This window comes from Diabrotica undecimpunctata, chromosome 1 (genome assembly GCF_040954645.1).
Source record: "Diabrotica undecimpunctata isolate CICGRU chromosome 1, icDiaUnde3, whole genome shotgun sequence".
Classification (NCBI taxonomy): domain Eukaryota; kingdom Metazoa; phylum Arthropoda; class Insecta; order Coleoptera; family Chrysomelidae; genus Diabrotica; species Diabrotica undecimpunctata.
This window is the reverse complement of record NC_092803.1, coordinates 185,701,437-185,728,318: the sequence shown is the minus strand read 5'-3', so window position 1 is coordinate 185,728,318 and position 26,882 is coordinate 185,701,437. Positions and strand designations below refer to the sequence as shown.

At 31.3% G+C, this 26,882-nt stretch overlaps 2 protein-coding genes across 2 annotated transcripts; both read right to left on the bottom strand.

The window, feature by feature from the left end:
• Positions 1 to 15,820: 15,820 nt before the first annotated feature.
• LOC140436651 (uncharacterized) lies at positions 15,821 to 16,387 on the bottom strand. The gene has a single exon (XM_072525654.1). The coding sequence runs from the start codon at positions 16,385 to 16,387 to the stop codon at positions 15,821 to 15,823; it is 567 nt and encodes a 188-aa protein (XP_072381755.1).
• A 4,736-nt stretch (positions 16,388 to 21,123) lies between these two features.
• LOC140441637 (uncharacterized) lies at positions 21,124 to 26,882 on the bottom strand. Its single transcript, XM_072532494.1, has 2 exons — positions 26,530 to 26,882; positions 21,124 to 22,307 (listed from the first exon to the last, which is right to left on the bottom strand). Exons 1-2 carry the CDS (start codon positions 26,813 to 26,815, stop codon positions 21,631 to 21,633), a joined length of 963 nt encoding a protein of 320 aa, XP_072388595.1. The 5' UTR covers positions 26,816 to 26,882; the 3' UTR covers positions 21,124 to 21,630.

Below are 26,882 nucleotides of genomic sequence, written 5' to 3'. Positions count from 1 at the left end.
AAACAAATTCAATCGATAGGAAGAAATCGAATTCGGGTTTTTTGTAAGGATTATTTGAGTGCTAATGTATTGTTAAAATCTCACATTTTAGAAAATAAAAACTTGTCTACATATATTCCTAAATTTTTAATATTTCGATTAGGAATTATTAGATTCATTGATAAAGATTTACCAGTTGAATATTTAAAAAATAAAATTAGGGCCTATGATTTTCATTGTAAATTTGAAGTGGAATTTGTTAAAAGAATGAACCGAAAAGTAAAAAACTCGGATAACGAAACAGAATTAATACCTACAAGTACTATTTTGGTTTCCTTTAAAAGTCAAACTTTACCTAAGTATATAGAGATTAACAAAGTTCTTTACGAAGTAGAAGTTTATAAACAAAGGGTTGTAATGTGTAATAATTGTTACCGCTATGGACATATTAGTAAACAATGTCGAAGTAAAATCAGATGTCTTAAATGCTCTCAGAATCATGACACAGTTACCTGCCCATCAGACGAATTTACAGTAAAGTGTTTTTCTTGCAATGGAAATCATTTTACTAATGATTTTAATGTATGCCCGGAGTACAACAGACAAGAAAAGATTAAACAAATGATGTCACAGACAAATTGTTCATTCAAGGATGCTAGTAGTAGTATTCCAAAAAAAAGTTATGCAGATATTGTATCTAAGCATTTACCTTCGAATGCTGTTGATAATAATATAATTAATTCTAATTCACAACAAAATTCCTCAAATTCAGTTAATGTTCATGTAACTTCAACATCGGCCAAGCCCGTTCCACAAATATCACACCAATCCAATACGCGATCCATTTTCCAAAGATCGAACTCCCATTCATACTCTCAATCCCAATTAAATAACTTAACAAAAAAAAGTAAAAGATCTTATCCTTTATCTCCCGATCCTACATTTTCAGCGCATCAATCCATTATTAGTTCAGTTAATCTTCCTTTTAAGAAAGGGGGAATTTTGAGTTCAGAACAATATCAGTCCAATATTCAAAATGAAAATAAATCAGAAAATGTCATAAGAGAAACCGAAAATAATGAAATTGCAAATGTCATTTTTCAGATAGTTTTATCAACCATAAATACAATAACGCACAAAAATAAATTAGACATACAGGAAAACGAAATTACAAATATTATTAAAACTAGTTTAAATAACCTTTTTGAACATGGATCATATAACTCTATGTCAATGGAACCTTAAATCGGCAAATTCAAATAAAGAAAATTTACAATATTTGTTAAATGATCATAACATCGATATAGCTTGCTTGTCAGAAACTAGATTTACATCCAATAAATATTTTAATCTCCCAGGTTACAACATTGTGAGGGATGACCGTTTAGATCGCAATGGCGGGGGAACGGCCATCCTTATTAAATCAAAACTTTTGTATACAGAATTACCTATCTCTGTTTTACTACCTAATTGTAATCAATCATCCATTATTTTAAAATGTAATGATAAAAAAAATATTACCATTGTATCGCTTTATGTTCCACCAAAAACTAAAATTTCGTTGCATATTTGGGATCAATTCTTTAGTTCTTTTAATCCACCTGTAATTTTTACGGGAGATTTTAATTCACATAATATTGCCTGGGGTGGGCCAAACACAGACCACTATGGCATAACGCTTATGAAAGCTCTTGACCGAAATAATCTGGTATATCTCAACGATGGATCACCTACATTCATAGGAAATTATTTGCAATCTCATTCTGCTATCGATCTGACAATTTGTTCTCCTTGTATAAGACATTTACTATATTGGGACACAATAAAAGATCTTTATGGATCTGATCATCTACCATGCATTACACAAATATATTTGGCACCCAAAGTTAATAAATTACTATCTTGTAGAAAATGGAATATTAAAAAGGCAAACTGGGATATATATTATATGGAGTTTCAAGAACAGTTCAATAAAACAGAAGTTGGTGATTACAATTCTTTTATAAGAATAACTGAAAATGCAGCAAATCTTTCTATACCTAAATTTAAATCAAATAAAAGTTCAAATAAAAATAAACAATGGTGGAATGAAAAATGTCAATTTTTAGTACAGAAACGAAGAAACAGTTTGCATAAATATATGAACAATCCCACACTAGATAACTTGTTAGAATATAAAAGAACTGATGCTATAGCAAAAAAAACCTTCAAACAAATAAAAAAAAATAGTTGGGAAAATTATTGTAAATCTCTCAGCAGATCGGTACCTCTTAAGAATATATGGAAAAAGGTAAATAATTTTAAAAATCGAAAATATTCAAATCAAAATCAATCAGATCATGATGAATGGCTTGCTGAATTTCACAGCATTTTAACCCCTCCATATGTATCCCCTGACCCAACCTTTCTTGATTGTGTAGATATAAGAGAACATAGTATTAGTGAACATTATCTCACCAACCAGTTTTCACTTCAAGAATTAGACATGGCACTCAAAAAATCTGCCAATACAGCTCCAGGTTCTGATAATATACATTATCCTATGTTGTTTAATCTTCCTAGATCAGGAAAAATTTTTCTTCTAAATCTACTAAATGATATTTGGTTAAACAAAGTCGAAATACCGTCTCAATGGAAAAATTACATTTTAGTTCCCATACTTAAGCCAGGAAAACCAAAAAATCATGCATCATCATATAGGGCTATATCTTTAGCATCATGTGTTCTAAAAACATACGAAAGAATGATAAAATCTCGACTAGAATTTTTTTTGGAATCTAATAATCTTATTCATAGTACTCAATTCGGATTTCGAAAAAAAAAGTCGACATATGAAAACCTGGGCACTCTCATTACAGATATTCAATTATCACTCTCCAATGACCAGTCAACATCAGCTTTATTTTTAGACATAAAAGGGGCATACGACAACGTGAAATTAGACATATTATATAAAAAAATGTGTCAGATGGGAATTCCCCAAAGTCTATCTAAACACCTATATACTCTATACAGTAATAGAAATTTATTTTTCAGAGAAAACCACTTATTCTCTGAATGCAGACAAACATCTATGGGTTTGCCACAAGGTGGTATATTAAGTCCTATACTTTATATTATTTACACAACTGATTTAGTTGTTGACATCCCACATAATATATCAGTTTTGCAATATGCTGATGATATTGTTATTTACACTCGTCACAAATCCATCGAGATAGGTCATAATCAACTCAATTATGCAATAAGAAATTTAGATAATTGGATTTTCAATAACGGCTTATCAATTTCCGAAGAAAAATCAGTATTAGTTACTTTTACGAGAAAAAGATTTCGGTGTCCTCACCAAATAAAATTATCAAAATATTTGTTTCCTTACAAATCTTCCACTAAATTTTTAGGAGTAATTTTAGATTGTAAATTAAATTGGAAAGAACAGATAAATTATATAATCAAAAGAACAGAAAATAGTGTTAATTTATTAAAAACTTTCGGTCATTCCTCCTGGGGAGGGGATCCAAAAATAATGTTACTATTTTATAGAACACTCGTTAGATCTATTTTAGATTACGGATCTTTATTTTACCATTCAGCTGCAGAAACAAATCTTATAAAAATAGATAAAATAAAAAACAAATGTCTTCGACTCAGTATTGGATACTTGGGAAGTACGCCTGTAGACGTTATGGAAACAGAAACATGCGAACCGCCATTGAATCTTCGGAGAAGATTTCTATCTGACAAATTCGTGTTAAAGTTAAGAAGTCAGAAATCCAAGTTATTGGTTAAAATATCTAGTTTAGCTGGTTTGGTCTTAACATCTAAATATTGGGATAAGAAAAAAGTACCATTATTAGTTGAAAGTTTTATTACCAATGTACAAAGATATGAAGAACTTTATAAATCCAATGGAATCCCTTTATGGAATTATTCTTATGAAATGTTTCTTTCTCCAGTTAAGACCCATATTAACGCTCGCTATTTGTGTCAAAACAATATTATTATACAAAAAGAATATTATCGGGATTGTATAGTAAAATGGAAAGAGTATGAAAAAGTTTATACTGATGGATCTAAATCGGAACATGGAGTTGGTTGTGCAGTTTATTATCCTTCCAAAAATATTAAGTTAATATACAAACTATCAGATATGATGTCAATTTTCAGTGCCGAGCTTATTGCCATAAAATTAGCAATTAATCTGTGTTTAGAACAAGAAGAAGATAAATTTGTCATATTTACAGACTCTAAAAGTTCGGTAGAAAAACTTAATAATCTGTGTTTGAATCCTAATTTAAATTACATTCTTCTTGATATTTTGGAATTGTATCAAAATGTATCAAGTAGAGGAAAACAAATTTATATATCATGGATAAAAGCCCATTCAGGTATAGAAGAAAATGAAGAAGTGGACTATTTTGCAAAATATGGTGCAAAAAATGGAAGAATACTTAGATTAAAAATACCAGAGTCTGATTTTATTCCAATTTTTCGAAAGGAACTTAAGGAACAGTGGCAGATAAAATATAAATGTGGAGACAAAGGACAGTTTTTTAAGAATATACAACCAAAAATAAGGGACAAACCATGGTTTGAGAATACACGTAATCGATCAATTATTCGGATAATAAGTCGAATGCGCTGCAATCATGCACTATTTCCAGCTTATAAACATAAAATAGGTTTGTTAGATAATAATAAATGTCTATGTGATGAAATTGCCGATTTACAACATATTCTTTTAGAATGCCCGTTAAAAAAATTAGAAATTGATCAGTTTTATCAAAATTTAATATCGTACAAAATAAAATTTCCAATAAATGTTTCAAATCTATTGACATTAGAGGATAATAGTATCTACAACATCATATATCACTATGTAAAATCTACTAATATTACTTTGTAAGCAGTATTGCGACATATGAATAAATTTGTAAGCCTAAAACGAAAAAAAAAAACAAACAAAAAAAAACAAAAAAAAATAAAAAAAAAAACAAAAAAAAATAAAAAAAAAAAAAACAATATATACAAAAACAAAAAAAAAACAATATATAAAAAAAAAACAAAAAAAAAAAGAAATCAAACCGATAAATGAATAATATTAAACAATAAAAAAAATACTAATAAAAAGAAATTAAAAATAAAAATAAAAGAATAGTTACAACGTTATATATATACTGATATCAAAAAAAAAAAACATTAAAAATGAAAATAAGTAACCAAAATATTTAGGCATTTACTAACACACAAAAAATATTGTATCCCAATTTAACATGTATAAAATATTAATATGTATATAATGTAAACAATGGAAATGGATGATAAAACTATAAGAAAACTTGACTGGCCTTTTGGCTTTGCCAGTGCCATTAACTTAGGAAAAAAAAAAAAAAGACTTTAAAATGATATTGTCAATATTGTTGATTTGCTTTCCTGAGACGACTTTACTTGTAAGATAGTTCATTCGATTACATGAAATCAACTTTAACTTGAGAATAGTCAGAAAAAATAATAGCATCTAATTCGCCTTTAAAAAGACAAACACATGCCATGATGACAGCAAAATTCTCCTGTTAGTGATTCCATAGTAAATTATGAGGGAAAAACCAGGAAAAAACCTCATAATACCATCCCGACGTGGTAAGTATTTGGTCGTGCATTTAGTTTACCTTCAATAAACATCAAATTCTGATTTTATATGTTTGTTATTTAAAAAACATAAACGATGTATCCTCTATATGTTACTAACTTACTAATACTGGTATTTTCCTTTTAATAACTTCCTCTTTTAATATGGGTAACCAGATCCTACTACATTCAACCGAGGAATTTGCGACAAAATTGGTCTCATTCAGCATAATTAGAGCCGCTTCTTTGATTTTTCTCTTTTTACCATCCATTTCTTCTAGGACTATATTTGAATCATTTCATTTAACCCTATGTTCATCATCCTATGCGTGTTTACATATTTGAGATCCATCAAATTCTCTATTTTTAATATAAGATTGATGTTCCCTTATTTAATGGCCTTGATGTTTCTCCTAAATAAAACTGATCGCATTCACAAGGTATTTTATAAATGCAATTCTTTGTCCTTTCTTGTAGATCATTAGGTTTGGTTTTAGTCAAAATAGAATTCAATATGTTTGTTGTTTTAAATATTGTTGAAATGTTGAAGTTTTTCTGGTAATCCTTTTATGTATGGTATTGTTATTTTCTTAGTATTATTCCTTGTGTATGCTGTAGAATCTCGTTCTAAGTTGTTCTGTTCTGTTCAATCGATTGTTGAAAATTCCTTATTTATAAACGATAAAGGATATTCATTTTTTAATAAAACAGAGGTTAACAAATGTTTTTCCTCCAAGAACGAATTTTCCCTTTTTAATAATTTAATTTAAAATTTAAATATCTGTTGGCGTGTGTTGGTTTTCTATACACCTGAGTCTCGTATCCAGTATCGTTCTTAGAGATTAAAACATCCAGGAAAGGTAGTGTGTTATTATTTTGTTTTTTCATGATAAATGTGTTATTGTCTCTTCGTTATCGTTTATATCATTCAGGAATGTGTTCAACAACTCTAATCCATGAGGCCATATTGAGAATACATCATCTACATATGTCCACCATACTATGAGTTTAAAATTTTGTTTAGAAATAATTATTATTTCAAAATCTTTCATAAATATATCGGCTAATAATGGAGATAAACTAGAGCCCATTGCTTGACCAAAATTTTGTTTACAGAATTCATTATTTAGTTGAAAATATGTATTATCAGTACATAATGTTAATAACTCCATTATAGCTGATATGTTTAGTCTTGTTCTATTTGCCAATGTATCATCACTTTCTAATTTTGTCTTGACAATATTTAAAGTTTTATCTAATGGCACATTCGTAAATAAACTATTTATGTCAAAACTTACCAAAGTATTATTTGAATTAAATTCAATATTTGATAATTTATTTAAAAAATGTTGTGTATTTTTTATAAATGTGTTATTTTTATTTGCAAATGGTTGTATAATATTTATCAAAAATTTTGATAGTTAACGACAAGGAGAATTCATGGTACCACAAATGGGTCTAAGTGGTATATTCGTTTTATGAACTTTCGGTACTCCATAAAAATGAGGGGTCTTACTGTAATGAGGTGTAATTAATCTTCTCTGATAACTTGTTAAACAATCTGTAAACTTGAATATAGTTCTATATATTTTGTTTTCCAAAGGCTTTGTTGGATCCTTTGTTATTTTGTATAAGGTCCGTTTATTATTAAATCTTTAATTTTGTTTTCATATTGAATTTTATCCGTTATCACAGTTTCATTCCCCTTGTCTGCTGGTAGTGTAACGAGTCCGTCACTTCAATAACTCTTTAAATAAAATTTTTAAATCCATATCCTCTTAATGATTTTCTTAATTTTTAAATTTTAAGTTGGTATTAAACAGCGACGCCAAGCATCCATGTTTGCAACATTCTGCTTTGACGTTCGTTAAAGACACATGGGTTTAAAGGGGGCAAAGATGGCTTAAAAGGTTTTTTTAGAATATTAAAGTTTTTTTTTTGGAGAAGAAGTAGCAGAAAGATTGGTTTGGTTTTTTTAAGTGTTCTGTTTGGTTTATAGCCACACTGAGCCGGTAAGTTATCCAATTATCAATAAAACAAAAAAGTAAAAAAGTGTTATTGATATAAAATCTATTGTCTTTAAAACAATCTATTGTCTATTAAGAGTATCGATAAAAATGTTCTGTCTTATACCGTTCTTTTATATTATAAAATATATTATTATCCACAGCATGCTTTTCTTTAAAATTGTCGATATAATTAATCCATTTTACTTAAAATATTGTCAAACCATACGAACGTCACATCATTTACAAAACCATTAAGCTTTTGCTTTCACACTTCATAAGTAATTTATAAAACCTTGCAAGGTTCATAAACCTTGCGTTTTTCCCTACTTTGTATCAAGAGTAAGAAAGAACTCTAAAACAAATGTTTTTTTAGCCTACTTTGGGAGTCAAGCAGAAGTAAAGGGAAAGAATTTGTTTATTTTGTTTTTGGGATAATTTTTTTAAAAGAAGAAGGTTTAAGTTAGTACCTAGTTGAAGTTACACCTGGTTCCAGGGTTGATCTTTTTCTGACGTAGCTGTTCCCCAGAGGTAAAGATCTGACCTTATTATTCCCGGACAACTTTGAGAAACCAGCGAGAAGTATCTCCTTCATTCAGAGTGTAGAATATAGTAAACCTGTATTAAGCTTATTTATTAGTTTTAATTTTTTTATATAATATTTTTTTAACGTTAAATCATACTATTTTTACATAATAATAAAAAAACGTCATTTTTCTAAAATAATACCGAATCATATTTAGGGACTAAGTAGGTTGAGGATTTAAATCCTATCTTTTAACTCAGTTGTACGGTTTTATGGGTACACATTTAATCAGAGAGTTATTTATTGGTATTTTATTATTATATATTTAAGCCTTTGGACATCTATCCCGTCAGGATAGTGTCCTCATTACTTTATTAGAACATTTATTAGTTGAAAGCCGAAGTACAGAGTTACATCTCTAGTAGGCAAGTAAATTACCTTTTTAGGTCATATCATTAAAATTTTCTTATATTTTATTATTTGTAAATTCAAATCATCAAGGATCAGTGTATAACCAGGAAATTTATTTTTTTTGTATGTAAGTAACTAGGTTGACTGTACATAATTGGTGGTGGGTAGCTATAAAAAAAAATTAGTGTATATATTTGGATAGGGATTAAATTTTTGGTGAAAACTAAATATTTTAATGAATACCTGTTTCCCTTTTTATTTCAGCAAACAGCTTTACAAGATACCTTGGAAAGTATATGTTAATACTTTCCTGGCGCCCACTCACACTTTGGAGCAACTTCTATAATCACTTTTATGTACATTAGTTATATATATATATATATATATATATATATATATATATATATATTGTTTATTACCTTGTCATTTATTTTCTTATTCTACGGTCTCTGTAGGGCATGCAAATTGGCCGAATCCTCTTTTGAGTGTCAAGTAGTCACTCTTCGGCACCTTCTGCTAGCCAGCTTTAAATTATTTGTTATCTTTTACATTACTCCAAATACTTGTGTTACATTACACATACACATTTTATTACATTGGCGTCCTAAACCTCGCAATCCCACATTTTTTGTTACAGTAGGATGATTATGGAGTCGTCATTTTTTTAAGTTCTTCTAGCCTTTAAGCTCTTTGCTTATGTTTTGTTCAATTTTAATAAACTTTTCCAATTCAAGTTTACATAATAGTCTGTATTCTTCCTTTTCGTGGGTTGGTAAACATTGAGATATTTTCTCTACTGAGTTTATTATGTCTAATTTTGGAATGGATGGATGAGTAACAGCAAAGTTTAGACCCTTTGACAGTATTAAACTCTCCGTTGCAATTAAATGTCTATTTGAAAAAGTCATAATTTACTATGGAAACACTAACAGGAGATTTTTACTGTCATCGTGGCATGTGTTTGTCTTTTTAAAGACGAATTACATGCTCTCTCTCTCCTGATGCCAACCATAATGTAGCTTCACCTTTCTTAAAAATTTTAAACTGTTTGTCCTTGTGTAGTGTAATGTGCAAATTTATCTTTATGACATTCTCAACAGTTTGGTGGATAGGCCAAAATAAAGATGCTCTAGGAAGCGAAAGTATTTTAGGCAAGATTTAATTAATTTTTAATATCTGCCTTTTCATTTGATCAAAGTTAAAATAATAATTAAATCTGAAGCAATTATAGACTACAACAAAGGAAAAGATAGTATTAACGTTTCAGATCAACTCGCAAGCTATTTCTTACTTCTAAAAAAAACTGTTCACTTGTACCATAAAGCTGCAGTTGAAGTTTTATTGAATACGGCTGTCATCAATAGTTTATTAATATATAATTCCTTAAAGACACGAACAGATGCAGGAGAATTTAAATACCGAAATATCAAAAATCCTTAAAAATAACAATAAACCGCTGGAAAAGTGAAGTGAAATTAAAGAAGAGATTAGGACTTCAAGCACTAAGTTTTACTACCTGACAAGAGAAAAAAGAAAGACTGGATGACTGCAGAAATCCTTGACATGATGGAAGAGAGACGGATATATAAAACTAAAGATACTGCCAAATACCGTGAAACCCATAGACGAATAAGAGCTGAGATAAGAAAAACTAAGGAGAAATGGTTCTCGGAGAGATGCGAAGAAATCAAACAGTGCGAAAAGGTATACACAATATGCATAAGAAGATAAAGGAACTCACAACAAATAAAAGCTACAATATTTTATCGAAAGGGTTGTGCGATGATAATGGAAATCTACAACTAGACCCCGACAAAATAGTTAAAATCTGGGAAACTTATGTGGAACAACTGTTTAATGATGACCGTCCTAGTTGGTATACACTAAGCAATGATGATACTGGCCCTTCTATTCTAAAATCAGAAGTGGAGAATGCTATAAAGGGTCTTAAAAATAATAAAAGACCAGGCAACGATAATGTATACGGGGAAGTATTGAAAATGCTGTGCGAAACAAACAGTCAATTTCTAGACTCACTCGTCAGACTCTTTAACAATATTTATAACAGCGGGGAGTTTCCTGAAGACTGGCTAGAGTCAACTTTTGTTGCCATACCGAAAAAACCAAAAGCAAAGCCTTGTGATCAACATCGGATGATAAGTCTAATTAACCACATTTCGAAGGCATACACCAAGGTTATTTACAACAGAATAAGCAAAAAATGCGAGGATTACATTGGAGATTCGCAGTTTGGGTTTCGGAATTCTCTTGGGACAAGAGAAGCACTTTTTAGTCTACAGATACTCATCCAGCGCTGCAGAGATATGAACAAAGACATGTACTGTTATGATGTATTATTTGTGAATGATGTTTTAATGAGCAATGAGTGTTTTTTAATAATATATATATATATATATATATATATATATATATATATATAGGGTTTTTATCGCGGTTCTCAAAGAATTAGTTTGTAAGCATTTTTTTTTAAATTATCTTTATTATATCTATTATGAAACAAACATATATATTTAACATAACCAATGTAAATTTAAAATAAACTACCTTTAAATTGAAATTCTTATGAAACTAATTAAATTATATAGACAATGTAAATTTTAAACAAACTATCTTTAAAATTGAAATTGTTATGACACTAACTAAATTATATTAACAAAATTTTGTACCTTTCTGTCCCTGAATGCCTAAATGAAGTGTTCTCCACTATATAGATTTTAATCACCACTCAATGTCTTCGTTCTCAGCCTCGGTTATCCTTGTTTTTGTGAAATTACTTTTTCCAATTATCAGCTTTCACCAATTTAAGCTATTTTTCTTCTTAATAGCATTTATATTTATTCTTCTTTTTAATACACCAATATCCAATCACCATATATTTATTATAAGTTGATTTATACTAATCTCCAATCATAATATAATTTTTAATTTCTTCCAATATCCAACCAATATTCTTCTAATATACTTTCCAATACTATCAAATTTTAATACTAAATCACTGATTATTGCATACTTTATACTTTCTTCCTAATCACTAACTGTAACTAACTGTGTCTGTCTTCTTAATAACTAATTGTCTGACTGCTTACTGACTGACTGACCTGCTGACTGAACTCTTGAATCCAAATCACTGAGTATTTATATCTTTTTCCATGTTTCAGAATCATCTGGCAAGAAATCATATTCGAATTGTTCTATCGTCTAAATATATGAATTTTCTGGAATAGTCTATCTCGCAAACAGGGTTAACTCTCGTGTTCTAGAGAATTCTTGTTCTAGAGAATTTTGTTGACATTTAGGCTTTTCAGATCAGAATATAAACTTATATGTCATTCAAACAACCTAAATTAATAAACTACACTACTTCAAATCCGTAACTATATATAAACTAAACATTTTAAATTAAGAAATAACCCCACTTTATATTCGCAACCATCACTTGAATGTCATTTTCAGAGTATTTTTGGTTGCCTATGCACATGGCTCACTTAAATATATTTACAATATTATAATTATTAAAAAAAAACTTTTTACACTTATTATATGCTAATTTCTTAAGAATACCCTCATATAAATAATTTTTATAGTATATAACTTATTAAAATAACCAAATACTTTTTATATATAACATTATCTAGTGTGTAACTTATAAAGTATTTTTAATCACTATTTTTCTTTCTCCTATATTCTATATCATTTCAGTACATATGCTTTATAGACTACGCAAAAGCATTCGATAACGTAAAGCACGAAAAGATAATTGAAGTTCTCCATAAGATCGGAGTCGACTACATAGACATTCGAACAATAGCGAGTCTCTATTGGGGTCAAACAGCTAAAGTGAAAGTAGGATCTACATTGACCAATAAAATTGAGATCAAGAAAGCGGTACAACAGGGCTGTATCTTGTCTCCTATTCTCTTTAATATATACTCAGATGAAGTATTTAAGACAGCGCTGGAGGAAAGCACAGAAGGTATAAAGATAAATGGAGAAATAATTAATAACATAAGGTATGCTGATGACACTGTGATTCTAGCAAGTAGCATGGAGGGACTGAGTTGCTAATTAGTAAGATACAAAAAACAAGTGCACAATAAGGACTCAGACTAAATATCACAAAAACCAAATGGATGTTAGTAAGCAAAACCCAACAACCACCACAGCAACTGATATTAGACAATGAAAGAATTGAACACGTGGATTCGTACATCTACTTGGGAACAACAGTTAACTCAAATTGTGATCAAGCGAAGGAAATACGTATAAGAGTAGAAAAGGCAAGAGCATCGTTCACTAGCATGAAGCAAATTTTCACCTCTAAAAGCTTCACCCTACCTCTCAAAATTCGACTTCTGAAATGTTATGTATTCCCGGTTTTGTTATATGCAATGGAGGCGTGGACAATGACCGCAACATTGATGAAAAAAGTAGAGGCCTTCGAAATGTGGGCTTACCGACGTATATTACGTATATCCTGGACTGAGCACGTGACCAACGAAGAGGTACTACGCCGGATAGGTAAAGAGAGAGAGAGGTAGGAATAAGTATAAAGAAAAGAAAGTTGGAATACTTGGGTCACGTTATTAGACATAATAAATATAGAGTACTACAGCTGATCGTTCAAGGGAAAATAGACAGCAGAAGGGGTCCAGGGAGGAGAAGACACTCGTGGCTCCAAAACTTGCGGCAATGGTTCGGATTGTCATCTGCTGAACTATTCAGATCTGCCGTAAACAAAGTCAGAATAGCCATGTTGATTGCCAACATTCGGAACGGACAAGGCACATGAAGAAGATAGACACCAAAACAGCAAGTTATCTCATTTCGGGAAATGCTAATCTTTAGTTTAGTCAATCACAGTCCGATGCCTGAACCTATTACTACTGTAAAGCATAATCTTGTTAAAGTTGACGATAAAACAAAAAACAATAGGAACAAGAGAAAACGTTGCAACCAATGTTACACCGCAACAATTGCAACAAAAGACAGTAAAGAAACTCTAGAAACCCAAACTTGTTTCTACATTTTGTAATGTTTGCGAACAATTTTACTGTGTAACATGTTTCACTAAAAAGCATTAAGTTGTTTACGAAAAAAGTTGTTCAGGAAAAAAAAGTAAGAATGTAAACTTACTATGTAAAAAATTACTATGTAAAAATATTGTTTTGTAAGCATTTTTGATTTTGGCATATTGGGAACTTACGTAACACTCTTATGGTGGCAGTCAATGTGTCAAACCTTGATCCAGATATTTCAATTCTCTGCAGCCTTACCCTTAACTTGAAATGTTTAACCCAATTTATAATTTCTATGTCCAAAGATATCCTTTATCTCCGCCCTTCTAAACCTTCCGAGTTTCTGATAGAAAACCATAATTAAGAACGTTTCATTTATTCATACATTGATTTCCGACGAAATTATTAGACCTACTCCTCACGGTATTTTTCGTTGAAACTAGAACTTCAAACCGTATTATTATCTTTTTCAAGACTGTTAGGTTTTCAAATATTTATTGTAATTTCACCTTATTTCTAGTAAAAAGGAGGAAGGTTTTCGTTAGGCTAACGTCCTGCCATTGGACTTTTAAATAATGTATCTAACTCTTCAAATTATAAACAAAATTGATACATGGAATCAGGTTACCGTTGTATAGATGAAAATTATACATTCCTTTTGTTACATACTTAATTGCATCATCATTCGAAACGCCCTCGTACAAATTAAAAGATACATTTTCATTAAAATTACAATGATTTTCCGGATAAAATTGCATAGCATTACACAACATTGGAAAAAGTTACATATTCGTTTACTGCAATCAATATTTGTTTCATTGCAAAAAGAATAAAGGTTATAACTCTTGAGGTAATTAGCGCAGAGTATTTTATCCATAAGAGGCCGTTTTTAAAATGCAATAAATGTGTCATCATCAGTTGGCGCTACAGCCCTTCGTGAGCCTTGGCTTGCTTCAAAACATTCTTCCATCCTTCTCTATCGAGTGTCTGTCTTCTCCAGCCCCTCACTCAAATCTCCCTCAGATCTTCCTGTACATCGTCCAGATATCTGAGTTTAGGTCGCCCCCTTCTTCTTCTTCCGACTGGCCTGTTTAGCATAGTTATTTTAGTGGGATCACTCTCATCCATCCGCATAACGTAGCCCACCCACCTTAGGCGGTTTATTTTGATGGTCTTCACAATATCTGCATCACCAAAAAGTCTATAGAGTTCAAAGTTATATCGCCTTCTCCACAGACCCTGTTCGTCTACTCCGCCATATATGGTCCTCAATACTTTTCTTTCAAAGACTCGCAGTAACTTTTCATCTAGGATCGTCATTGCCCATGTTTCAGATCCGTATGTGAGCACTGGGCGTATTATTGTTTTATAAAGTTTGCACTTTGTTGCTATTGACATACTTCTCGCTCTTAGTTGAGTACCCAGGCCAAAATAACAGCGGTTAGCCACGCATATTCTTTTTTTTTTTTTATCTCGTTGGATGTGTTATTTTTGTAGTCTACCAGTGATCCTAAGTAGCAGAATTCTTCTACCATTTCTATCGTTTCGTGTTACACCAGTTATTTTGTTGAATTCGTGATATGGCCGGCATATATTTAGTTTTCTGGATGTTAATCAGAAGTCCGATGTTTTCTGCGGCATTTTTGATACGTGTGAAAGCCTCCACTGCTTCATTTTGGGTTCTTCCAATTATGACGATATCATCAGCGTATGCCATTATTTGTATACTACGGGTATATATCGTATCTTTTAAGTTTATTCCCGAATCTCTCATAACTTTTTCTAACGCTAGGTTGAACAGCGTGCATGATAGCGGATCTCACTGGCGCAGTCTTCTATTGGTTTTAAATGGTTTTGAAACATCCCCTTGTACGCGCACTTTACATTCGACTTTCATCATTGTCATTTTAATTAATTCTACCAATCCTTTTGGTATTTCTAATTCGATCATCGCCGAATATAATTGGGACCTGTCAATAGTATCGTACGCTGCCTTAAAGTCTACGAAGATGTAATGGCAGTCTATGTCGTACTCCGTCGTTTTTTCTAATATTTGTCTGATGGATGATATGTGATCAATGGTAGATTTATTTCTTAAAAAGCCTCTTTGGTAGGATCCTATTGTCAGTCCATTGATCATATTGTCAGTATACCGTGCCAGTCGTTCGTTAAGTATCAGGGACACAATTTTATATGCTGTATTAAGAAGGGAAATCCCTCTAAAGTTGGAATATTCAAGAACGTTTCCTTTTTTTGTGTATGGGGCATATAATTCCAGTATTCCAATTTTCTGGTAACGCGCGTTCTTGCCATACCTGTATTAGTGGTTTGTGAAGAAGGGTTACAAATATTTGACCGCCACATTTAAATATTTCTGCGGGTAGGTTGTCTGCTCCGGGTGACTTGTTTCTGACTAGAGACTGAATTGCTTTGTTTACTTCTTTCAAAGTTGGTAGTTCAGTATCCTCCTGTTCTATTTCTATATCATATCTACCTTCAGCTCTACTTTCTCCATTAAGTAGCGTACTAAAATGTTTCTGCCATCTTTCTAGTACTTCCACTCTCTCGTTTAAAAGAATTCCGTTAAGGGCCTTGACTTGGTTCGCTTGTGGCTTGAAAACTTTTCTTTTTGTGTTAACCTGTTTGTAAAATTTTCTGTATTCGTGTTCTTTGTTAAGGTTTTCCATTTCTTCGAACTCTTTATTGATTTGTTGCCGCTTTTTCTGTTTGTGTTTTTGTTTTTCCTCTCGTCTCTTTACTCGATATTCTTCAACATTGCTCCTAGTCCTTCTGTTGATCATTTTCAGATACGCGTTGTTTTTCTCTTTCGTTACTCGTTGGCATTCCTCATCAAACCAGCACTTCCTATGCGGTCTCTTTGAGCGTGGTTTTCATAAACTCCCAATTTGTGTTAAGTTCAGTGGGATATACCTCACTTCTAGGATGTTATGATATTTTACGATCTAAGCATATTTGGAAGTTTCTTTCAATTTCAGTACACTTTAATTTATCAACATTAATACGCAATAAATTTAATTTACACAATAAATGTGTAAACATATTAAATTTTATAATTTTGTTTTAAATTTAACAAATATTTTGATTTTTCTGAAACTTATTGTGAAATACAAATCGAATAATATTTGTTCTATTTACAAAACCTTTTATTAGGAAAAATGCCTCTTAAAACTATTCTAAATAGTATCGAGATACTTTGGGTAGTGGGTAGGAACTCCTTAGACAGTTCTATCAGGGAGAATGAATCATTCCCTGCCCTCCACAGATTCCAGGTGTTTCTTGACCCGGGAAACTAGTACCTGCTCAGGATCCCATGTCCAGGGTCACGGATGAAGACCACAACGGCATTCAAGGCGGAGAAGGATACCTTCGGTAAGGCGAGAATGGCGGAAGTGGCACCCCCTAATTTTAGGGTTAATATAAAATCAGTAGCGTCTGATCTAGAGTGGACGGCTACAAACAGCGTCTGACCCAGAGTGGGCGGCTGAACATACACTCACCAACCCGTCTGACCAGCGTTGTGTTTTATGGTCAACACCTCCCTTTTCAAATGGCGAATACAAACCCGAACGGAACTGGTCCCCAGGTAGGTGGTTCACATTGTGGCAAATCCTACACCTTATCTAATAATCATCGGATCTGGGGGAGACAATAGTTCGTCAATACAGACAACAAAAATGTATATCTTGTATATGTAAATGTATATGTTAAATTTCAATGTAAGATCTTTGTCTAAAGACGAGAAACTCTATGAATTAGAGAAAGAAGTTAAACACCTGCAATGGGACATAATCGGACTATCGGAGGTAAAAAGAAAAGGTGAAAACTGCATCTCGTTAAAGTCCGGAAACATATTGTATTTAAAGGTAGAGAAAACGAAAGTTTAGATGGAGTTGGAAAACTGTCATATACTATCAAAAACCAAAAAATACCTTTAAAATTAAGAACGAAAGTATTTAATGCATGCTTCCTACCTGTTCTAACATATGGTGCCCAGACGCGGACGTGTACCAAGAGCAACTTAGATAGAATAAAGAAAACTCAAAGAGCTATGGAAAGACAATTGTTGGGAATATCGTTGAGAGATAAAAAGAGGAACGAGTGGATAAGATGCAAAACCGAAACAACATACGCTGTCGAACATGCATTGAAATTAAAATGGAAATGGGCTGGGCATAACGAAAGATATAAGGATGGAAGATGGAATAAAGAAATTGGCCGCTGGAGACCATATACTGCAAAAAGGTCAAGAGGTCGACTGCAAATGAGATGGAAAGATGACATTGAGCAAAGCGCAGGTCCAATGTGGAAAAGACAAACAGAAGACAGAGACAAATGGAGACAAATGGGAGAGATATATTCAACACATGAATAGATTTTGGGCTATAGATAGATAGTTATATCAAGACACTGGCTTTCGACAGTATTTGGATAACTTTTCAGATTGTGTTTGATATTTTCATTGACAACTTATAACTAACTGTCGAAAAAATTAATACCTAATCAGTCATTTAAGTTTTCTTCAACTGAATTTAATAAAAAAAAATTGAAATTCTAGCGAAGTTGGGTAGATAGTAGTTAGATGGTCTTAGTTGCCATACTCTAAAAAGAAAGATAAAGCACATTGTAAAGTATATTTCATATTTTATAATAAAGCTCTTGGGGCAAGGAAAGTTAAGGTAATCACGAAAACGAAAACTGTGGAGCTGTGTATATTGACCCGATCCTTGTTAGACAAAAAACTTGTTTTTTTCTAATGAATTAGCGAAGCGGTTCGTACCTAGGAAAAAACATGCATGACCAGTTGTGATCGTAAAAATGATAACTTTTTTATATTGAGAAGAGGAGAATTGACGGTTACATAATATTGAAGCGTATTTAAATACCAAAAAAAAACAACCTGTTTTAGCAGGCATCTCAACGGAAGATGGACGAGATAAAAAAAAACTCGTTTTATTTGGGCTGAGATATATAGAAAATAAATAGAATTTAGTTTTGTGTTTTATTAGTAATTGCAACAAAAATAATGAGGGATTATTAGTGATATCTTAAGACTTTAACACATCCATTATTCCCTAAAGATAATTCAAGTATTTGCACCAAAATCGAAGAACTTCCAAATTAAATAGAATGGTTTTATGATAACTTATCTGCAGCTGTTACAGATGACTATGAACATTATTAAAATTATATTTGACTTTATCCTTATGTGGGGTAGACTTCCCTAATTACACTTATCTACAAGTTTCTTGCTGCTGCGATTAATAATTGAAATGGAGCAGGCTGAAGAGCCATGTCATGGCTTCGCAATATCAGAACTTGGGCGGTCAGGAACGTTCAACAATAACTAAGAGATAGAGAACATTTTGATGTAGTGGTAACAAACCTTCAAACAGAGCGTTCCAGAAGAAGAAGGTGATAAGTTTCTATTTATTCTATTTATTACATACCAATGGCAATCTCCTTTAACTACATGTCGCGCCAAAGCGTTTCCCAGGCTTGTTTAATCTTCTATTGATGACCACTCTCTTCCCAATGAGCCAAAAAAAACGAGAAATCACCAACAGGAATTGTTTAAAGCTATGTATATATATATATATATATATATATATATATATATATATATATATATATTGTTGTGATCTGCTTTATGATGTTTTATTATTAATTAACACTAATTTAATTAATCCAATTATTTAATTAATTAATTCACTAATTTATGCAGAGTCATACAATTCAATTACTATTAAAAATTCTCAGGGTGCCTTTTTAATTTTACTTTAATCAGTTTACTTTATATATCTCTTCTAGTGGGTTCAGTATCTTCTAGTTGCTCATAATCGGGATAGAACAGGAAACGGAACTAACATTAAAACAACATAAATATGCACACAAATTATTATTTATTTTCAATAAGCAATACGATGAATGTTAATAAATAACTTTTTGTGGGCAATTATCTTTCCCGACAAACTCCTATACTCTAAATTTAATTTTAATTACAAACTATCTATTGATCTGTTTTATAATAATATCTACTAAAAAAAAATGACCATATAAAAATATAATTTATTCACAAAAAAAATAACTCTTTGAAACTTGGAATCTTAGTTCGTATGCTTATATTTGATTTTATTTTTAGAATATCTTAAAATTTTCTTTCATTCAAATTATTTGACTGACCTTTAATTTTTTACACCAATGATGTCTCCTCTCGATCAAAACCACAGTTCCTTCCTTGATTGATTATGTCCGGCTACCATCAAATCTTTCCCGTTCTTAGCATCGATCCAAACCGCATACCAGCAAACTACTCCTCCGAAAACACAAGCCCAAACCTCTTTTGACCGGTATTCTTTATTCACAAATTCTCCTTTCTTTCTCAATTATATCTCGTGGACTATGCAGACTCAAAAGAGGTATTAATCTTCTCAATTTTGATCTGCTCTCAGCTTCCACCTTTTTCACTAACAAACGAACTCAGATTGACTACACGAAAACACGTCTTCTCTTCTGGTCTGCCGGTAACATAATAATTCTTTCAATCTCCCCAGACAACCTTCTTAACTCTTTCATTCCCACCATTCCTTTTTAACCAATCATAAGCATTCATCTTTCCCACTTATTTTCGATTTAGAAAATTTCCAACATGATATTTAAAACAAATAAACTACTTTCACTCAAATTACTTTTCAGAAACCATTAACAATTTTACCTTTTTCAACAGAAATAAGTTTCCAAATTCTTGTTATCTCATATCTAAATCTAATTCTTATTTACTTTCGAAAAATGCCCAACGCAAAATACAATTACAAAGTTTATTCCTTAAATCTATAATTATACGGGTTCCATTGTCCTTTCACTATTCACTTAGTCTTTCACGGAACAATGTTTTCTCTTATGGTCTATTACAAATAAGTACAGGGTTGTACTTATATGCCCGCGGTATATTAAAATAATAAAAAAACTCTTTATTCTATTTCTGATCGATAAACTAATCCATAACAATATATATATATATATATATATATATATATATATATATATATATATATATATATATATATATATATATATATACTGAGCAGAAATAGAGCAGAACATATTATCAAAAGTATTACAGAGAAAAATGGGACTACAGACACCAACCCTATGAACTAACTTTAATAAACATTTATTTATTTTATAAATATTTAAAACAATTGCTACTAAATGGATAGCAAAAACGTAGAACAAAGATAGATGAAAGAGTCTAGAGAAGATCTATGTTAAACAATAGACAAGCCAACAGTTATTAAGAGCGTAGGCCCAAAATTTTTAAAAAATTTAAACGCAGAATGAAAGATTACATTATTTCTGAGGGCCGAAAGTCCCTTAGAATAAATAAAAAGTTTTTTTGAATGAGATATTTAAAATTAAAAAAAAAAACTAAATTTTCTCTTTTTTTTTCACCCCTGTAACTTATTAAAGTAAACATTATAGAAGTTTTCAGGGACTTTCGGCCCTCAGTAGTAATGTATTCTTTCATTCTGCGTTTAAATTTTTCAAAAATACTTATTAGTTTTCTCAGGATTCGAAAAAAATGAATGCATTTAAAAAGCATTGGCCCGAAATTTTGCGCCTACGCTCTTAATGATAAAGATGATGTTTAAAAGAAGAGGACACTTATATACTTCATAGATTGATTGTATACACTTCACAGCATGGCTGTATACCTTTCACAGATTGATGTATACAGTTTAAATATTCGTAGACAGATCAAGTCGTCATAGGAAAGTCTAGTAGCTCTTATCATCTTCATCATCAACAGGTATTTCATCCATCATCGGATTTAAGCCTGAATTAGGTGTGTCCATTCATTTCTGTTTGTTTTTTTTTGCATCCATTCGAGAACATCCATTTTTGAAAAAATAACGTAATAGGTTTTTAAAATAGCTTATTTGATTAGTTTTATTTTTAAAATAAATAAAAACAATATTTTCTGTTAACTTATGAACTTATATTACACTGAAAAGCAAATACAACTTTATTTTCTATAATATTGATTATCCGCTGACTCATAGACAGCTTCAAAGGGTTTGGCAATAGCATACACGTTTTTAATAGTTTCTGGTTCACTAAAAAATATCTTCTGGTTTGTTAAGTTCTGCGAAAATGATAAGACTAGTAACTCCATCACATTCGATTCACTAGTCCTGACAAGAAGTATCAAATTTGTTAGTATACCAAAAACAAAACGGACCGTTACAAAAAGAATTAAATATATTATGAGATTTTTTATTACATTTAAAGTATCACTTATCAATATATTACATTCGGAATCTTCATCATATTTAGTAGAGAGTTTCTCTTGACTAAATTGTGAAGTGTTCTCTAAACTTTTGAAATCCTTAAATGAAAAATTAGTCATAACGTTTGGTAAATTATCCTCAGATTCAAATACAAAAATATTATCCTGGTCAGTTGTCCATAACCACTTATTGCAGATGTTTTTCATGCTAACCAGGCTTAAAGCTCTTTTAGTATTATTAAAGTCTAATATCAAAAATTTCATCAACGGGCTATAGCTAACTTCTTCAACCATTCCTCTGAATAATGGAAATTCCAACATATTTTTAAGGCAAGTGTTGTTTTCTGATACGCTCATAATTTTTTTCTTGTCCCATTGAAATCTAGAGAGATTAGTCAGATCATAGCATGCACCTAAAAGAAGTAGAAGAGAATAAGTCACCAGAAAACATTAATTATTAGAAAGGCATGTTTCTTAACAGTTATATAAAAAATCAACAAAATATAAGTCATCAACAACACTTTATTTGCCTTTATTCATAGGCGCTATCGGCTCGTCTAATTACTATATTAAATCATACCAATATTAATTCACTTCACCAACATGTTTTAACTTGACCGGTTTCTTAAGATCATCATTGGTATGATCGAAGAATTTTCTATAGTTTTCATCAGCTACTACTCTGAAAATTGCCTCTGTTAATATATATCCGGAAGAATGGAGAACGAGTGAACTAATTCTACCATTCTAAAAAGGAGATAAAAACAGCCAGAAAACTACAAATTATAAACTTGTTAAATACTACCCTAAAACTTACAACTAAAATTTTACAAGTACTAATAAATCAGAGGATAAGTTTAACAGATGAACAAAAGCAAATTACTGAGAAATCACTAGATTATAATAGACCAGCATTTCTGTGTCTGATTGACCTAAAGAGACCGTTTGACAGAGTAAGATAGAGCAAGACTCACTCAAAGATGTAATATATCTAAGAGGTTTACTCCCAAAATTCAAATATCTTCCCGACTTCTTATATGTTCACCACTTGAAGATTTTATACTATTCTTTGGTACAATCACAATTAACCTATGGGATTATTGGATGGGGTAGAGCCTTCAATGCTCACCTTAAAAATCTAAACGTTATACAAAATTGGATAATTAGAATAATACACATATAGAAGGGGTATAAAATCTTCAGTGGACTAGTTATTTACAGACAGTCATTTCATGGATTTAAACCAGTTGTCCTCCTACAAATCGTTATTATATTTACACAGTGAGAAATCATTTCTGAATTGTACCCACCATACATATCAAACTAGAAACAGAAATTTAAAGATATTAGTACCAAAAAAAAGGAAAAACCATTGGCCAACGTTGCATTGATTTTTTGGGACCAAAAATGTTTAATTGCTTACCATCTACCATCAAAATAATACACAACTATAAAAGATTTGAAAAAAAAAATTAAAACAATGGATCCATGGTAATAGATATAAATTGCATAAATTAATGAACAGCTATTAATGAGCTTCAATTTCAAATAAATGTTATATTTTTAAATTTTATGTTTTCTTAATTGAATTTATCAACAGTTTGTATGTTACTACTTTAAAAGTTTTATATAATTGTAATTTGTGCGAATATGTTAAAAAAAATTCAACCCTCACGTACAAGTTGTAGTCCATGTGACACACAACTTATGTGAGAAACTGGGTTTATTTATTGTATAACATATGTAAATTTATATTATTATATATATATATATATATATATATATATATATATTATATAGATTATATATATATATATAATATAGTATATATTATATATATATATATATATATATATATATTATATATTATATATATATATATATATATATTATATATTATATATATATATATATATATATATATATATATATATTATAGTATATATTATATAGAGGAAGAAGAAAACCCGGAAGACGAAAGCTGCGAGGTAAGCGGAGCAGACGAGAGGGAGAAGGATCCACCAACGATCCTGGAAGTTAAAGACGCTGTAAACAAACTAGCCAGAAACAAATCACCCGGAATAGATAATCTCCCAGCGAAATTATATAAAGAAGGTGGCCACGATATCATAATAGCGCTACAGCAGCTTATAAAAGAAATATGGATACAGAAGTCCCTTCCCAATGATTGGAATATTGGAATACTTTGCACCATACACAAAAAGGGAGATATCTTTGAATGCTCTAACCATCGAGGAATTACGCTCCTAAATGCAGCGTATAAAATATTCTCCAATATACTATGCCATCGTATGGCACCATATGCAGAGCGAATAATAGGACAATACCAGGCTGGTTTCAGAGGTGGTAAATCAACAATTCATCAGATTTCAACCCTAAGACAAATTCTAGAGAAAACACTGGAACACGGTGTAGACACGCACCACATATTTATAGACTACAAGGCAGCCTACGACTCTGTAAATAGAAGAGAATTGTTTAGAGCAATGATAGACCTAGGAGTACCAAATCAGTTGGTAAGTTTAACCAAACTAACCCTTGAAAAAGTTGAATGCAAAGTACGAATCCAGGGGGAACTCTCTGAACCTTTTAAAATAAATAACGGGCTACGTCAGGGAGACCCACTCTCCTGTATACTATTCAATCTAGCTCTGGAAAAAGTAATACGTACGTCACAAATCACAACTACCGGTTCAATATATAACAAATCTGTGCAAATTTTAGCATATGCTGATGATATCAATATTGTTGGGAGAACGGAAAACGCAGCACGAGAGGCGTACGTAGCATTAAAGGAAGCGGCTACAAAAATGGGTTTAATAATAAAAACCAATAAAACAAAATACATGAAAATAGGTACGCAACCACAAACACTACGGCCACTTGTTATAGAAAATGACGTCATCGAAGCAGTTAACGAATTTGTATACCTGGGAACGCTCGTCAATACTGAAAATGACACTACCGCAGAGATAAACCGCAGAATTTGCACGGCTAATAGATGCTATTTTGGGCTTAATCTCCTTTTTAAATCTACAGTTATATCAAGAAATACAAAAGTAAAACTCTACAAAACAATAATACGCCCAGTCCTAACATATGGTTCAGAAACCTGGACTTTAACAAAAAGCAATGAAAGCATGTTAGGATGTTTCGAAAGAAAAATACTAAGGCGCATCTGTGGAGCGGTAAATGAAAATGGTGTCTGGAGAAGACGATACAACTTCGAACTCTATAGGATATACCAGGAACCAGATATCGTAAAACACATAAAGATAGGACGTCTGAGGTGGGTAGGCCATGTAATGCGGATGGAGCAAACCGACCCAGCTAGAAAAACGCTCCTTGTTAGACCTATTGGTCAAAGAAGAAGAGGAAGACCCAGAACAAGATTCCTAGATAACATCGATGAAGACATGAGAAATATGGAAATACGTGCTTGGCGGAGGAAGGCGATGGATAGGGACGACTGGAGAAAAATTCTTGGGGAGGCTAGGACCCACACAGGGTTGTAAAGCCAAAATGATGATGATATGTAAATTTATATTGTAACACATTTTTTGTTATAATTAAACTCTATTATTATTATTATTATATTGTTATCTTTTATATAATAGAAAAGTTAACCTAAATATTATAAAAAACTATGGAAAACCTCTACCAAAATAATACAATGGAAGTCAGAATAGATGGACAACTTACAAAACATATAGAAATAGGCAGTGGAATAAGACAAGGGGACTCATTGCCATGCTTTTCAATTTAATCATAAATGAAATCATCAAAAGCGTTAACAAAGGAAGAGGATACAAAAAAATAAAATACTCTGTTACGCAGACGACGCAATATTGATAGCCCAAGATGAAGATAGTCTGCAAAGTCTGGTCCACAGATTTAAAATAAAAGCAAAAGAATTTAATATGACAATCTCATCTCAGAAAACTAAAACAATAGTAGTCAGCAAAGAACCAACCATATGTAAAATAGACATTGATAGCATCAGTATTGAACAAGTAATGAAAATAAAATACCTGGAAATTACACTGTCCAGCTGTGGAGACCTGAACAAAGAAGTAAGAAATCAAGTACAAAAAGCAAATAGACTGGCAGGATGACTTAATAATACTATATGGTGAAACAGTCCCATTAACACTGAGATGAAGTCAAGAATTTATAAAGCCAGTATAAAGTCAATAATGACATATGCCTCAGAAACAAGACCCGACACAACCACAATACAAAGGCTACTGGAAACGGCAGAAATTAGAGTACTGAGAAGAATTACAAGAAACACACTTAAAGATCGAAAGAGAAGTGAAGACATTAGAATTTTGAAAATTTGAAATTTTTTAAATATTCAAAATAAATGCAAAATTATTAATAATATTAATATGACATTATTTGGATCGTACTGTGTGAGTTAAAGAAACAAGATTGAGATCATTTAACAACAAACGCAAAAGATTGGTACGACTTGGTACGATTGGCGAAAACTACGACTTAAATGGTCATAACCTACAAGAAATTGACATAGAATAAATTCAAATTGATTATGAAATGATTAAAAGAAAAATAAACAAGATAAGATATAGGAATATCTTATAGATCACTTACCTGATTGATAGGCACATATCATTCCAGTATTCATCACTATTGTATCGTTTAAAACATATTTTTTCACTAAATGTGGATATGACTGACTTGTTAATATAACAGTGTCTGTATTAAAGGCATTTTTAGTATTAATAGAAATAATAGGCATACAATCTATATGAAGATAATAGTATGGGCTCGATATAATCGTGTACTTTTTGTTTACTTTAGCTGTTGTGGTATACTCTTCACTTTTCACCAGAAGAAACAAACAGAAAGCCGTAGAAAAGACTATAAACATATTCATTTTATTATGATAATATCTTTTGCAATACAAAATTTGTATCAGAGTAAATTTGATATGGTTAGTTTTG

Coding starts and splice junctions, on each gene's coding strand:
- LOC140436651 (XM_072525654.1), bottom strand. CDS start 16,387: ATGATCAACAGAAGGACTAGGAGCAATGTTGAAGAATATCGAGTAAAG.
- LOC140441637 (XM_072532494.1), bottom strand. CDS start 26,815: ATGAATATGTTTATAGTCTTTTCTACGGCTTTCTGTTTGTTTCTTCTG. Junction 22,308..26,529: donor GATATGTGCCTATCAATCAG/GTAAGTGATCTA, acceptor TACTTCTTTTAG/GTGCATGCTATGATCTGACT.